Below are 16,571 nucleotides of genomic sequence, written 5' to 3' on the forward strand. Positions count from 1 at the left end.
CTCTTTAAGTAGGCATAAATGTCCACTATTCTCAGTTTTCTTGTTTTAATTCTCGACTGAATTCCTACCCTGAGAGTCTTTATGCAAATGAGTGGAGTACACAAGTTCAATTGGTGTGTGTGCACGCACGCACCTGCAGGAGCTCCGACCCAGGCCAGGCCCAGCACCCCGTCGTCAAAGTCCCTGTCACTGAAGACGTAGGCCAGGCAATAGTCATCATGGTTCTGCTCTGAGTTGAGCTCCAGGAACTTCTCCACCCCGATGTTAGCGAAGCGGAACGGATTGGTGATGTCCCGCTCATCACTGGTCGTGTTTATCTGAAGAGATGGAGAGGAATGGGCTCATTGAATAGGTCATGAGTAGGTAATCACACACACATGCTTATGTACACACACACACACACACACACACACACACACACACACACACACACACACACACACACACACACACACACACACACACACACACACACACACACACACACACACACACACACACACACACACACACACACACACACACACACACACACACAGGGGTTTCCATTTGGAAAATGTTACACTGGATATTTGACCAGCAGCATTTTAATTTATCGGACAGTTGAGAAATTTACCGGACCCATATGCATTGGGTGTGTAACCTGATAAGTGCATCCACCCACAGTGCTCAGAATGACAGAAATTACTGTGGAAGGACCACTAGAGGGCAGGCTGGGCTCATGGATAGTAGCCCAACAAAGCATGGGAGACCAGGTAACCAGAGTCAATTAAGCACAGCTGAAGGTACTAATGAGATACTCTCCTTCCCCTATAAGAGAGAGAATGGAACCAACAGAGATGGGGAAAACTATCTCTGGAAGATGGCTACCGAGAGAGAGAAGCTGTGCTGAAAGAACCAGGAAGATGGTGACAAACCCATGATTTATGTTTGTTGTAGTTTAAAGATTATCCTATTGTGTTCTTGTTTCATCTGGAGAAGAAGATGTGTTTTTTTCCTTGGAAGATTTTTCATTGATTATGTTAATGTTTTTGTTGACAAAATACCCTCAATAGAGAACCGTGTTCAATCAGAAAAACCTACTCCTGACTCGTTTATTCCACCTTCCCGCTTTAGAGTGACGCCTAATTACTTGGTACGCTCACATTGGTGGAGGATGCGGTCATTAGGTGGACGAGTGACACAAGGATAAGTGAGTAAATTAATATTCTTCCAGAAGACCCGGAGGAACCATTCAAGAACGATGGATAACGCCCTACTACAACAATTGATCACGGCACAGCAGACAACCATAGAACTCCTGCAACAACAGCTGAGTCGACGAGAAGAACCTAGAGTTAGGCCAAGAGCGGCTGCTCACGCCATCTTATCTCGTCTCTCCAAGGAGGATGATATTGAGGCCTTCCTCATGACCTTCGAAAGGACGGCCACCTTGGAAGAGTGGCCGCCCACAGAATGGGCTAGCGCATTAGCTCCTCTTTTGACCGGGGTGGCTCAGGAAGCCTATTTTGACCTGGATTCCCGCGAAGCTGCGGACTATGGGCGACTAAAAACCGAGATCCTGTCCCGGTACCAGCTGACTGCCAGAGATAGGGCTGTAAAGTTCCATCAATGGACCTATACAGCTGATCAACCCGTTCGTGCCCAGATCTTCGCCTTAATACGACTGACAAAACAGTGGCTAGAACCTGGAAAGGGAGTAGGACATGTGATAGAGACTCTCGTAGTGGACAAGATATTGAGAGAATTACCCAGTGACTTAAAAAGGGTTGTGGGGCAAGCCAACCCGTTGTCAGCCGACGAAATAGCCCAGGCGGTGGAAACATATCGGTCTACAGGGGAGTTGTTAAAAAGTGACAAGGAGGAATGGAAGGAGTCGTCCAATCCCGTACCACGACTCACCCCGGCTTGCCCGCCACCAAAACGTCCAAGCCCCCCCCGGAGGTGGGAGAAGTCAGCCACCACACAGCCGGGTCGGTGTTATAAGTGTCAGTCTCCCAACCATTATGCCCCACAATGTCCTAGCAAGGATGAGCCCATGGTCACAGAGTCGTCACTGCCTACCCCCACACATCCCGTTTGAGGGGGCAGGATCAACACTGTTGGTTAGCAGAGATAGCCCCAGCCTCAGAGATTCCGGTGCGAGTTGAAGGACAAGATGTGGTAGCTATTCTCGACTCGGGAAGTATGGTTACGTTAGTAGAGGAGCGGATGGTGACCTCCGCAACACTGCTACCAGACAAAGTAGCCGTATCCTGTATCCATGGAGACACCCACTATTACCCCACTGTGAATCTGCCTATTCTCACTCCAAAAGGAAGGTGTACAGTCAGGGCAGGGAAAGTGCCCCAGCTGAAGGTGCCATTATTGATCGGGAGAGACTGTCCCCTATATAAGGAGCTTCGGCAGATGACGTTATGCACGGGAAGAAGGGGGACAGGAAAGAAGAGAATCTCCAAGCCCGAGGTAGTAGTACTACAAGGAGACGTAGCCGCGTCCTCGTCCTCTACTGCAGAGGAAGAAATAGCGACCCAACGTTTACGACAGATATTCCAGGAAACCACCGATGAAGACACCTGTGAAGGGTTATACACAACGCAGGAAGGAAGGAGCAACCAGGCACTAAGGGATATATTTGAAGCTCCATCCGAGGAGGGAACCTGGAAGGGATTCTCCTCGGTCTCCCCTGATGGGGATGTGGAACAACCTCCACATCCCTCTACTGAGGTTGACCTGCCCCAGGAATTAAAGGGACAGTTCGGCACCTCGCAGCATAGAGACCCAGACCTAAGGGAGGCCATGAGGAAGGTGAAGGTGATCGACGGGAGGAACGTCGACGGATCAGGTGAGCCCCCTCTTCCTTACTATGCAATCAGGCGGGGTCTCTTATACTGGGTCGTACGACGAAGGGGGGAAAACCAGGAATTACTAATGGTGCCTAGACCCTACAGGGATACAGTTCTACAGTTAGCCCATTCCCACGTCCTAGGAGGACACCTGGCACGAGACAAGACTATTGACAGAACCATGCAGAGATTCTATTGGCCCCGTGTCACCCGAGATGTGGCCAGGTATTGTAAGACGTGTGATCAATGTCAACGTACAGCCCCAAGGCCACACCTACGTAACCCTTTGATTCCTCTCCCCATCATAGAGACTCCCTTTGAACGCATAGCTATGGACCTCGTAGGACCCCTCCCAAAATCCGCCAGAGGACACGAGTACATCCTAGTGGTTATAGATTATGCTACCAAGTTCCCGGAGGCCATACCCCTGCGTAACATGTCGTCAAAGGGAATTGCCAAGGAATTATTCCTGATGTTCTCTCGTGTGGGCCTTCCCAAGACGATCTTAACCGATCAAGGAACCCCGTTCATGTCCCGGTTGATGAAGGACTTGTGTCGGTTATATCAGGTTCAACAGATACGTACAAGCATATTCCACCCTCAAACAGATGGGTTGTGTGAACGCTTGAACAAAACAATTAAAAGCATGTTGAGAAGAGTGGTGTCCCGAGACGGGAAAAACTGGGACATGCTCCTCCCACACTTAATGTTTGCCCTGCGAGAAGTACCTCAGGCATCCACTGGATTCTCGCCGTTTGAATTGCTCTATGGCAGACCCTGTCGAGGAATCCTCGACTTAGCCAAGGAGACCTGGGAGACCCAACCATGCCCCTTTCGATCCACAATAGAACACGTTACCCTGATGAGAGACCGCCTGTCAGCAGTGTGGCCCATAGTCAAGGAGCATATGGAGAAGGCCCAAAGGACCCAAGGCCGGGCCTATGATAAATCTGCGACCCCCGTGAGTTCACCGTGGGAGAGAAAGTGATGGTGCTTGTGCCCACGGCCGAACATCGCTTGCTGGCGCAGTGGAGGGGGCCCTACGAGGTAATGAAAAGGGTCTCACCGGTCAATTACCTCATCAAGCAACCTGACAGGAGGAAGAAGGTCCAACTCTATCACATAAACCTGCTGAAGACGTACCATGGACGAGAGGAGGAGGTGGCTTTGATGGCCCTGGAGGGCAAAGAAAAAAAAGAGGCTCTACCACAGGTGCGCCGTGGCCAAACTCTCCTACTGGAGCAGTCAAGACAGCTAGATAAGCTGATTATGAACTTTGGTCGAGTATTCTCTCCATTCCCAGGACAAACAGATGTCCTGTTCCACCATATCCACACTGAACCCGGCAAGAAAGTGCATATCCGCCCTTACAGGATTCCTGAGGCTCGCCGAGTCATCGCTAAGAAAGAGGTGAGGGAGATGTTGAGGATGGGCGTGATCGAGCCCTCGACGAGCGAGTGGTCCAGTCCCATAGTCCTGGTCCCCGGAGCCGATGGTAGTATGAGACTCTGCAACGACTTTAGGGGCGTGAATGCCATCTCTACATTCGATGCGTATCCCATGCCCCGTGTGGATGAACTCTTGGAGCGCTTAGGAAAGGCCAAGTTCATCACTACCCTGGATTTGACGAAGGGATATTGGCAAGTGCCGGTGGCTCCGGAGGATCGCTCAAAGACTGCCTTCGCCACCCCAGAGGGGCTTTTCCAGTATGTGAGGATGCCCTTCGGACTGCACGGAGCCGCTGCAACCTTCCAACGCCTCATGGATGCCATTCTACGCCCCCATCAAGAGTATGCAGCGGCGTACATAGACGATGTGGTCATCCACAGCGAGGACTGGGATAGTCACCTCCTGCGATTACGGGCGGTGCTCGTGAGTTTGGAAGCCACAGGGTTGACAGCCAATCCAAATAAATGCTGCCTGGGCCTGTCCGAAGCGGAATACCTGGGGTATACCGTGGGGAATGGGAAAATACGCCCGCAGGCAGAGAAGACCAGGGCAATTCGTGACTGGCCTCGACCCCGGACCAAGCGAGACGTTCGGGCCTTCTTAGGGATAACAGGATATTATCGCCGTTTTATCCCGGGATATGCAACCATTGCCAACCCCCTCACAAACCTCATCAGGAAAAACCTGCCAAACCAGGTAGAGTGGAAAGACGAGGCGGAAGAGGCCTTTCAATTGTTAAAAGATGGCCTGTGTTCTGATCCCGTTCTACAGGCTCCGGACTTCTCACAAGAGTTCATTGTGCAGGTCGACGCCTCGGATACCGGGCTCGGGGCCGTACTAGCTCAGGGTGAAGGTGAAGCAGAGAAGCCGATTCTCTTCATTAGTAGGAAACTCAGCGATCGGGAACAGAGGTATGCGACAGTAGAGAAAGAGGCCTTAGCCATCAAGTGGGCCCTCGATTATCTCCGGTACTACCTACTGGGTCGGAGGTTTGCATTAGTTACTGACCATGCGCCCCTCGCGTGGATGGCTGGTAAGAGAAACAATAACAACAGAATAGCCAGATGGTTTTTGTCTTTACAACCGTTCTCTTTCCATGTCATCCACAGGGCCGGATCGAGGAACGGGAATGCAGACGCGCTGTCCCGACGCGACCAAGACGGTGCGTCTGGCGCCCGACCCTCCGGTTCGGTCCTGGGGGGGAAGGTATGTGGAAGGACCACTAGAGGGCAGGCTGGGCTCATGGATAGTAGCCCAACAAAGCATGGGAGACCAGGTAACCAGAGTCAATTAAGCACAGCTGAAGGTACTAATGAGATACTCTCCTTCCCCTATAAGAGAGAGAATGGAACCAACAGAGATGGGGAAAACTATCTCTGGAAGATGGCTACCGAGAGAGAGAAGCTGTGCTGAAAGAACCAGGAAGATGGTGACAAACCCATGATTTATGTTTGTTGTAGTTTAAAGATTATCCTATTGTGTTCTTGTTTCATCTGGAGAAGAAGATGTGTTTTTTTCCTTGGAAGATTTTTCATTGATTATGTTAATGTTTTTGTTGACAAAATACCCTCAATAGAGAACCGTGTTCAATCAGAAAAACCTACTCCTGACTCGTTTATTCCACCTTCCCGCTTTAGAGTGACGCCTAATTACTTGGTACGCTCACATTACATTTAGATTATGCTAATTCACATTAACAGAACATGCAAGTCAAGAATGCAACAATGTGAGTTCCTTCTTACTGAATTCTGATGTTAGAATAACATGTACTGTTCCTCAGCCAACAAGACCAGTGACGAACAGCAGAATCCCTAGCTTTTGTCAACCTACTATCCCTCATAGTAGAAAAGGTTACCTATTCTGTTGGTCAGCTTGTGGAGAAAGAAATAGCCTATTCCAAACAGACTCTGGGACAGAGAATAAAAAGAAATAGCCTATTCCAAACAGACTCTGGGACAGAGAATAAAAAGAAATAGCCTATTCCAAACAGACTCTGGGACAGAGAATAAAAAGAAATAGCCTATTCCAAACAGACTCTGGGACAGAGAATAAAAATAAATAGCCTATTCCAAACAGACTCTGGGACAGAGAATAAAAAGAAATAGCCTATTCCAAACAGACTCTGGGACAGAGAATAAAAAGAAATAGCCTATTCCAAACAGACTCTGGGACAGAGAATAAAAAGAAAAAGCCTATTCCAAACAGACTCTGGGACAGAGAATAAAAAGAAATAGCCTATTCCAAACAGACTCTGGGACAGAGAATAAAAAGAAATAGCCTATTCCAAACAGACTCTGGGACAGAGAATAAAAAGAAATAGCCTATTCCAAACAGACTCTGGGACAGAGAATAAAAAGAAATAGCCTATTCCAAACAGACTCTGGGACAGAGAATAAAAAGAAATAGCCTATTCCAAACAGACTCTGGGACAGAGAATAAAAAGAAATAGCCTATTCCAAACAGACTCTGGGACAGAGAATAAAAAGAAAAGGCCTATTCCAAACAGACTCTGGGACAGAGAATAAAAAGAAAAAGCCTATTCCAAACAGACTCTGGGACAGAGAATAAAAAGAAAAGGCCTATTCCAAACAGACTCTGGGACAGAGAATAAAAAGAAAAGGCCTATTCCAAACAGACTCTGGGACAGAGAATAAAAAGAAATAGCCTATTCCAAACAGACTCTGGGACAGAGAATAAAAAGAAATAGCCTATTCCAAACAGACTCTGGGACAGAGAATAAAAAGAAATAGCCTATTCCAAACAGACTCTGGGACAGAGAATAAAAAGAAATAGCCTATTCCAAACAGACTCTGGGACAGAGAATAAAAAGAAATAGCCTAGAGAATAAAAAGAAAAAGCCTATTCCAAACAGACTCTGGGACAGAGAATAAAAAGAAATAGCCTATTCCAAACAGACTCTGGGACAGAGAATAAAAAGAAATAGCCTATTCCAAACAGACTCTGGGACAGAGAATAAAAAGAAAAGGCCTATTCCAAACAGACTCTGGGACAGAAAATAAAAAGAAATAGCCTATTCCAAACAGACTCTGGGACAGAGAATAAAAAGAAATAGCCTATTCCAAACAGACTCTGGGACAGAGAATAAAAAGAAATAGCCTATTCCAAACAGACTCTGGGACAGAGAATAAAAAGAAATAGCCTATTCCAAACAGACTCTGGGACAGAGAATAAAAAGAAATAGCCTATTCCAAACAGACTCTGGGACAGAGAATAAAAAGAAATAGCCTATTCCAAACAGACTCTGGGACAGAGAATAAAAAGAAAAGGCCTATTCCAAACAGACTCTGGGACAGAAAATAAAAAGAAATAGCCTATTCCAAACAGACTCTGGGACAGAGAATAAAAAGAAATAGCCTATTCCAAACAGACTCTGGGACAGAGAATAAAAAGAAATAGCCTATTCCAAACAGACTCTGGGACAGAGAATAAAAAGAAATAGCCTATTCCAAACAGACTCTGGGACAGAGAATAAAAAGAAAAAGCCTATTCCAAACAGACTCTGGGACAGAGAATAAAAAGAAATAGCCTATTCCAAACAGACTCTGGGACAGAGAATAAAAAGAAATAGCCTATTCCAAACAGACTCTGGGACAGAGAATAAAAAGAAATAGCCTATTCCAAACAGACTCTGGGACAGAGAATAAAAAGAAATAGCCTATTCCAAACAGACTCTGGGACAGAGAATAAAAAAAAATAGCCTATTCCAAACAGACTCTGGGACAGAGAATAAAAAGAAAAGGCCTATTCCAAACAGACTCTGGGACAGAGAATAAAAAGAAAAGGCCTATTCCAAACAGACTCTGGGACAGAGAATAAAAAGAAAAGCCTATTCCAAACAGACTCTGGGACAGAGAATAAAAAGAAATAGCCTATTCCAAACAGACTCTGGGACAGAGAATAAAAAGAAATAGCCTATTCCAAACAGACTCTGGGACAGAGAATAAAAAGAAATAGCCTATTCCAAACAGACTCTGGGACAGAGAATAAAAAGAAAAGGCCTATTCCAAACAGACTCTGGGACAGAGAATAAAAAGAAAAGGCCTATTCCAAACAGACTCTGGGACAGAGAATAAAAAGAAATAGCCTATTCCAAACAGACTCTGGGACAGAGAATAAAAAGAAATAGCCTATTCCAAACAGACTCTGGGACAGAGAATAAAAAGAAATAGCCTATTCCAAACAGACTCTGGGACAGAGAATAAAAAGAAAAGGCCTATTCCAAACAGACTCTGGGACAGAAAATAAAAAGAAATAGCCTATTCCAAACAGACTCTGGGACAGAGAATAAAAAGAAATAGCCTATTCCAAACAGACTCTGGGACAGAGAATAAAAAGAAATAGCCTATTCCAAACAGACTCTGGGACAGAGAATAAAAAAATAGCCTATTCCAAACAGACTCTGGGACAGAAATAGCCTATTCCAAACAGACTCTGGGACAGAGAATAAAAAGAAAAAGCCTATTCCAAACAGACTCTGGGACAGAGAATAAAAAGAAATAGCCTATTCCAAACAGACTCTGGGACAGAGAATAAAAAGAAATAGCCTATTCCAAACAGACTCTGGGACAGAGAATAAAAAGAAATAGCCTATTCCAAACAGACTCTGGGACAGAGAATAAAAAGAAATAGCCTATTCCAAACAGACTCTGGGACAGAGAATAAAAAGAAATAGCCTATTCCAAACAGACTCTGGGACAGAGAATAAAAAGAAAAGGCCTATTCCAAACAGACTCTGGGACAGAGAATAAAAAGAAAAGGCCTATTCCAAACAGACTCTGGGACAGAGAATAAAAAGAAAAAGCCTATTCCAAACAGACTCTGGGACAGAGAATAAAAAGAAATAGCCTATTCCAAACAGACTCTGGGACAGAGAATAAAAAGAAATAGCCTATTCCAAACAGACTCTGGGACAGAGAATAAAAAGAAATAGCCTATTCCAAACAGACTCTGGGACAGAGAATAAAAAGAAAAGGCCTATTCCAAACAGACTCTGGGACAGAGAATAAAAAGAAATAGCCTATTCCAAACAGACTCTGGGACAGAGAATAAAAAATAGCCTATTCCAAACAGACTCTGGGACAGAGAATAAAAAGAAAAGGCCTATTCCAAACAGACTCTGGGACAGAGAATAAAAAGAAAAGGCCTATTCCAAACAGACTCTGGGACAGAGAATAAAAAGAAAAGGCCTATTCCAAACAGACTCTGGGACAGAGAATAAAAAGAAAAGGCCTATTCCAAACAGACTCTGGGACAGAGAATAAAAAGAAAAGGCCTATTCCAAACAGACTCTGGGACAGAGAATAAAAAGAAAAGGCCTATTCCAAACAGACTCTGGGACAGAGAATAAAAAGAAAAAGCCTATTCCAAACAGACTCTGGGACAGAGAATAAAAAGAAATAGCCTATTCCAAACAGACTCTGGGACAGAGAATAAAAAGAAAAGGCCTATTCCAAACAGACTCTGGGACAGAGAATAAAAAGAAAAGGCCTATTCCAAACAGACTCTGGGACAGAGAATAAAAAGAAATAGCCTATTCCAAACAGACTCTGGGACAGAGAATAAAAAGAAATAGCCTATTCCAAACAGACTCTGGGACAGAGAATAAAAAGAAAAGGCCTATTCCAAACAGACTCTGGGACAGAGAATAAAAAGAAATAGCCTATTCCAAACAGACTCTGGGACAGAGAATAAAAAGAAATAGCCTATTCCAAACAGACTCTGGGACAGAGAATAAAAAGAAAAGGCCTATTCCAAACAGACTCTGGGACAGAGAATAAAAAGAAAAGGCCTATTCCAAACAGACTCTGGGACAGAGAATAAAAAGAAAAGGCCTATTCCAAACAGACTCTGGGACAGAGAATAAAAAGAAATAGCCTATTCCAAACAGACTCTGGGACAGAGAATAAAAAGAAAAAGCCTATTCCAAACAGACTCTGGGACAGAGAATAAAAAGAAATAGCCTATTCCAAACAGACTCTGGGACAGAGAATAAAAAGAAAAGGCCTATTCCAAACAGACTCTGGGACAGAGAATAAAAAGAAATAGCCTATTCCAAACAGACTCTGGGACAGAGAATAAAAAGAAATAGCCTATTCCAAACAGACTCTGGGACAGAGAATAAAAAGAAAAGGCCTATTCCAAACAGACTCTGGGACAGAGAATAAAAAGAAAAAGCAATGAGTCTGATGCAACAGATCAGAACGTTTAGCTTGAAATGTTGAAATGTATTTATTTACATTACAAAACGCAGCAATGCGCACAAGGCAGTAGGCTGCGTGTGAATGTTCCTTCCATAATGCAATTAGCAGGAAAAAGCTCACCAGTTTCATGTGACAGAGATGAAAATATCCGTTAGAAAGAGGGGAGATGTAATATGCAACAACTAGCTAATATGACTAGGATTGCACCTTGGAATACTGGACAATGAAAGAAAGTTGATATAAAATAATTGCCTCCATGGATATGGTCTGATTTTGGCTCGGCTACTTTGAAGCAAGGTAAGAGATGCCTCATATGTAACAATTAAGTATGTTTTCAAAGTGCATACTGCCTCCAGCTAATTGCAAAGTGGTGTGTGACACGCTGATGAAGTCAGCCTTCTGTTGCCTAAGCATTTACTGTTAGAGATGCTGTAGCAGCAGCTCTCGCACTCGGACAGATTTGACACTCATAAGGCTCTGTATCTGTATGCTGTAGGCGTGTGATAAATAAGATATCCATAAAAAACTAATAAACTGTACACAAGTGCCAATTTAATTCCACTAAATTATGCAAATGAACCTGTATTTACATCTACTGGTATTAACATAAATGAATAGGCTAAACAAGCATTATTTCACAAATGGGATTTTTTTCTTCCTCTCCCGGACAATTGACCGGCGTCAACTTTATTTATCGGCTTTCAAAATAAATGAATAAAATAGGTCCAAAAGCAGGCTATTACCGACTAACAGAAACCTTGAGACACACACGCACGCACGCACGCACGCACGCACGCACGCACCACACACACACACACACACACACACACACACACACACACACACACACACACACACACACACACACACACACACACACACACACACACACACACACACACACACACACACACACACACACACACACACACACACACACACACACACACACACACACACACACACACACACACACACACACACACACACACACACACACACACACACACACGACAGCTTTGTTAGGAGGGCCTACAGTAACAGGTCTCTGGGGTATTGGAGAAGAGACTTCAAACAAAGGCCACTGTGTCTACATCACTATAATCATTGCTAAAGGTAACTATGTTAATGTGTGTTTGAAGAGAGAGTGGGAAAAGGCTTTATACAGATAGAGAAATCATTCTACTTAAAAAGTTGCCAGCTCCTTGGCCCCAGAGAAACCTTTTGTGAGTTGTTTTGAATTGATTTTGGAATGGGGCCCAGAGCTCCCTACTTTAAATGGCAGCTGGTGTTCACCTGAGGATTTTAAGGATTTATTAGGTCTTGGAGTGTGGTGGAATACTGATGAGTGAGACAAATAGTGGTGCTCACCATCCACACACCCCCCAACCTAGAACACAAACTCACCCTGATCCTTTTGACCATGAAGCTGATGTTGCGGATCCCCAGGAAGTCAGTACCCTGGTAGATAGAGTCAATGGCCTTGACATGGCTGGAGATCTAGAGAATAAAACAGTCACCATTAGATTATGAGAAGTCTGGAACAACTGCAGTGCAGAGAGAACATCAGATAAATCATAGCATGGCATTAAAGACATTACATGTCTGTTAGCCCACCAATGAACACATGAATAATATCTCTAACTACAGAATCACTGTGTTCAGCCAATTGGAATCAATCTGTTGATGACTTGCTCCACACTGTCCAGCCCATCCTATAAACAAGCCTCTAGTCTCAGAGCTAAACCACAATCCTAACGAACACATTTACTTCACCACACTGAACCTTTTTTCTTTATCTCACCTATGTGGAGAGTGAGTGTCCACAGAAATGACATTTGAATCAGCTAGTCTCTCCCTTAACTGGACCCCTGTGAAAGGCAGCATTTCCTCTGCATCTGATTTGTTAGGCTATAGAACTCAGTCAGGAGGAACAGGTCTGCGATGCTGGGCAGGCTGGCTGGCTGAAGGAAGGAAGCCAACAACAACAACTGATCAGACCCACAGACAAACACTATTCTGTTTGTAATCCATTTCTTCTGGTGGAATTAAAGGGCAGGCCCTGGTTTCCCCCTGCTGAATGACTCAGAGTGTGTGTGTATTAGGGCTGACCCCATTTAGTCGATTGTTTGGTCGATAGGCTGTTGGTCGACTGAGATTTCATTAGTCGCGCAGTTGCAAATTGATCAAAATAATTAATGGCGCACAAGACACCGGTCTGATTCGCACTGGTCTCAGTGGACTAATCCATTGCGGAAGCCACTGGGATGGCACAGTCCATCCCTCGAAGACGTGCTACTGAAATTGTAAAAAGGCTATACTAAGTAAGAATAATGGCGCAACACTGATAATTAAAGAATATTACATTAATGCGCTTTCTCCCGCGATGGATAGCAGGCGCTGTCCACAGTTCTGAAACGTAATCTTCAGTAAGACGTTGAATTGGTGCCTTTCCCTAAAGCCAATTCCTCCTTCGGCCGCCTCTCCTTCCAGTTCTCTGCTGCCAATGACTGGAACGAACTGCAAAAATCACTGAAGCTGGAGACTCATATCTCCCTCACTAACTTTAAGCACTAGCTGTCAGAGCAGCTCACAGATCACTGCACCTGTACATAGCCAATCTGTAAATAGCCCATCCAACTACCTCATCCCCATACTGTTATTTATTTAGCTCATTTGCACCCCAGTATGTACTTGCACACTCCTCTTCTGCACATCTATCACTCCAGTGTTTAATTGCTAAATTGTAATTATTTCGCCACTATGGCCTATTTATTGCCTTAACTCCCATATCCTACCTCATTTGCACACACTGTATATATACTTTTTTCTATTGTATTATTGACTGTATGTTTGTTTATTCTATGTGTAACTCTGTGTTGTTGTTTGTGTCACACTGCTTTGCTTCATCTTGGCCAGGTCGCAGTTGTAACTGAGAACTTGTTCTCAACTGGCCTACCTGGTTAACTTCTTATGGCTTGGGGGCAGTATTGAGTAGCTTGGATGAATAAGGTGCCCAGAGTAAACTGCCTATTCAGGCCCAGAAGCTAAGATATGCATACTATTAGTAGATTTGGATAGAAAACACTCTGACGTTTCTAAAACTGTTTGAATGATGTCTGTGAGTATAACAGAACTCATATGGCAGGCAAACACCCGACAAAAAAAATCCAACCAGGAAGTGGGAAATCTGAGGTTTGTAGTTTTTCAACTCTTTGCCTATCCAAGATAGTGTAAATTTGGTCCGATTGCACTTCCTAAGGCTTCCACTAGATGTCAACAGTCTTTAGAACCTTGTTTGAGGCTTCTACTGTGAAGGAGGAGAGAATGAAAGCTGATTGAGTGAGAGATCTGGCAGAAGACCATCAGCTCATTCAGGCACGCTCCCGTGAGAGGTAGCTGCATTCATTTGCATTTCTAAAGTCAAAGGAATTCTCCGGTTGAAACATTATTGAAGATGTATGTTAAAAACAACAATCAAGGATTGATTCATACATCGTTTGACATGTTTCTTCGAACTGTAATGGAATTTTTTTATTTTTCGTCTGGCCTGTGCGTTGTGAATTTGGTTTCGTGAACTAAAGGCGCAAACAAAAAGGAGGTATTTGGACATAAATTATGGACTTTATCTAACAAAACATTTTTTTGTGGAATTGGGATTGCTGGGAGTGCATTCTGATGAAGATCATCAAAGGTAAGTGAATATTTAAAATGCTATTTCTGAGTAATGTTGACTCCCCAATATGGCGGGTATCTTTTTGGCTGCTTTGTTGTCTAAAGGCTGTACTCAGATTATTGCATGGTGTGCGTTCTCCGTAAAGTTTTTTAAAAATCTGACACCGCGGTTGCATTAAGGAGAAGTTTATCTAAAGTTCCATGTATAATAGTCAACATCTTTATCAATGTTTATTATGAGTATTTCTGTAAATTGATGTGGCTCTCTGCAAAATCACTGGATGTTTTGGAAGCAAAATATTACTGAACGTAACGCGCCAATGTAAACTGAGATTTTTGGATATCAATATGAACTTTATCGAACAAAACATACATGTATTGTGTAACATGAACTCCTATGAGTGTCATCTGATGAAGATCATCAAAGGTAAGTGATTAATCTTATCAATATTTCTGCTTTTTGTGACTCCTCTAGTTGGCTGGCGAAATGGCTGTGTTTTTCTGTGACTAGGTACTGACTTAACACAATCAGATGGTGTGCTTTCATCGTAAAGCCTTTTTTAAATCGGACACTGTGGTGGGATTAACAACAAGTTTCTTTAAAATTGTGTAAAATACTTGTATGTTTGAGGAATTTTAATTATGAGATTTCTGTTGTTTGAATTTGGCGCCCTGCACTTTCACTGGCTGTTGTCATATCGATCCCGCAATATCAGAAATTCGTCTGTTTTTCAATCTTTGCTATGCTGTAATAAAGGCTTTGCAATTTTTTCCGTTATAAGTAATACCAGAGTCTGTTCAATTTTATATAGTGTTGTTTACACTTCCAAACGGGCAGGAAAAAAGTATAATATTGTACTCCAACAGCATGTTTGCCACACAATACTCATTCAGAGCTTGCTCCTATATCCTCCTTTATCTTTATCTTCAATAGTTTCCACGGTCTTCCACACATCTGACTTTCCTTTTCCCTCCTACGCAAACAGTAAACATCCCCCATTTCGAGTTTATTTTTCATGTCCTCCTCATCCATTTTGCTGTCACATGTTATGGCGTTCAGAGTTTGTTAAAACCAATATATTGATGTGATTATAATAGGTTATAGGTCAGACCCTATTGATCAAGTGCATACATGTTTTACGTAAAGAGATGTTTTTCCTAAACAAATGAGGTATTTCGGTTACAGAACCTCAGTCAGAAACAAGTAAGACAGGAAATGCCTGTAATTGTGTTGCAGCTTCAGCACAGACAGCAGCGATAAACACTTGCTGTGCTGGGGTGCCTGTTCGCTGCAGCAGGGAGGAGAGCGAGACAACGCGCACCAGTCACACAGGCTCCCGCTGTCATTTCATTTTAACACAGCACGGCCATCGGGCTCCCGAGTCATTTGTGTGTATTATTTATTTAATCAAACAGTGAGCTTAAAGCATCAGACAAGCTCAGTGCATATAGTTGATTTTATTCAAACACTTTGGGTGTGTCTATATATGGAAAAATACACTTTTAAAATGTAGACCAATAGAATAGTTGAAAGAACAGATGACTCTCGATCAACCCATATATTTTTTTAGTCTGGGACAGCCCTAGTGTGTGTACAGCCTCAGTACCTGTGCGATGACAGCCTCTCTGGTGCCGTAGTACTTGAAGAAGAGGTGGTCAGTCTGGATGAAGAGCTGGCAGGTGTTCTTCTCTATCTGAGCTGCTCTCTTCTTCCTCAGGATCACCGGAGCATGTCCATGGGACCTCTCCTCTTCCTCCACCACACTGCTGGGCTCCTGCAGAGACAACAACCAGAGGAACGACTACCATTAGTCAACTAGGAGGGAGAGATGGATGTGATAGAGAGTGAGGTGGAATGAGGGGAGCTGGAAGAAGAGAGATAGGGGAGATAGATTGAGAGTGGGAAGCGGGAGGTTGAAAAAAAAGAGCCCACGACTAAGAAATGACATGAGAAGGTGACTAACAGGAATGTGTAAGGATTTCGGCCATTTTGGTCGGGACAAAATCCCATGTCTTCAAATGTGGAGAAAGAGGGCCCTGGCTTCTGAAAGGAGGAGGTCTTCCAGAACATGGGGAAACATTTCCTGACACACCCCTGGTCTGGTCTGACTCATCCCTGGGGAGAGAGAACACTAACTCCTCACCCTGCCAAATGATCTGTGACATCACTCTACTCAGTCATCCAATGTTCCACAGAGCTGAAAAGGATAAGAACCCGGGAACAATAAGATACATCTGGCTCTCGTTACAGCTCTAACAACAAGTTTGACTTAATCACTTCCATGTTTCCTTATCATGCTAACTGTTATTTTACCATGGAACAATAAGATGTGAGGTGGTTTGTATGGTCCTCCAGTACTGTGTCCAGAACGTTGTTGTA

At 43.9% G+C, this 16,571-nt stretch overlaps 1 protein-coding gene across 1 annotated transcript in view; it reads right to left on the reverse strand.

Annotated features, from left to right (window-relative positions):
• LOC124033743 (disintegrin and metalloproteinase domain-containing protein 10-like) overlaps positions 1–16,571 on the reverse strand; it is a 129,385-nt gene that overhangs the window by 11,896 nt on the left and 100,918 nt on the right. The window contains exons 6-8 of the mRNA XM_046345961.1: positions 15,799–15,966; positions 11,924–12,016; positions 134–317 (exon numbers count right to left, since the gene is read on the reverse strand). Coding sequence (XP_046201917.1) covers positions 134–317; positions 11,924–12,016; positions 15,799–15,966 — 445 coding nt within the window. The remainder of the gene's footprint in view (positions 1–133; positions 318–11,923; positions 12,017–15,798; positions 15,967–16,571) is intronic.

This window comes from Oncorhynchus gorbuscha, linkage group LG04 (assembly GCF_021184085.1).
Source record: "Oncorhynchus gorbuscha isolate QuinsamMale2020 ecotype Even-year linkage group LG04, OgorEven_v1.0, whole genome shotgun sequence".
NCBI lineage: Eukaryota > Metazoa > Chordata > Actinopteri > Salmoniformes > Salmonidae > Oncorhynchus > Oncorhynchus gorbuscha.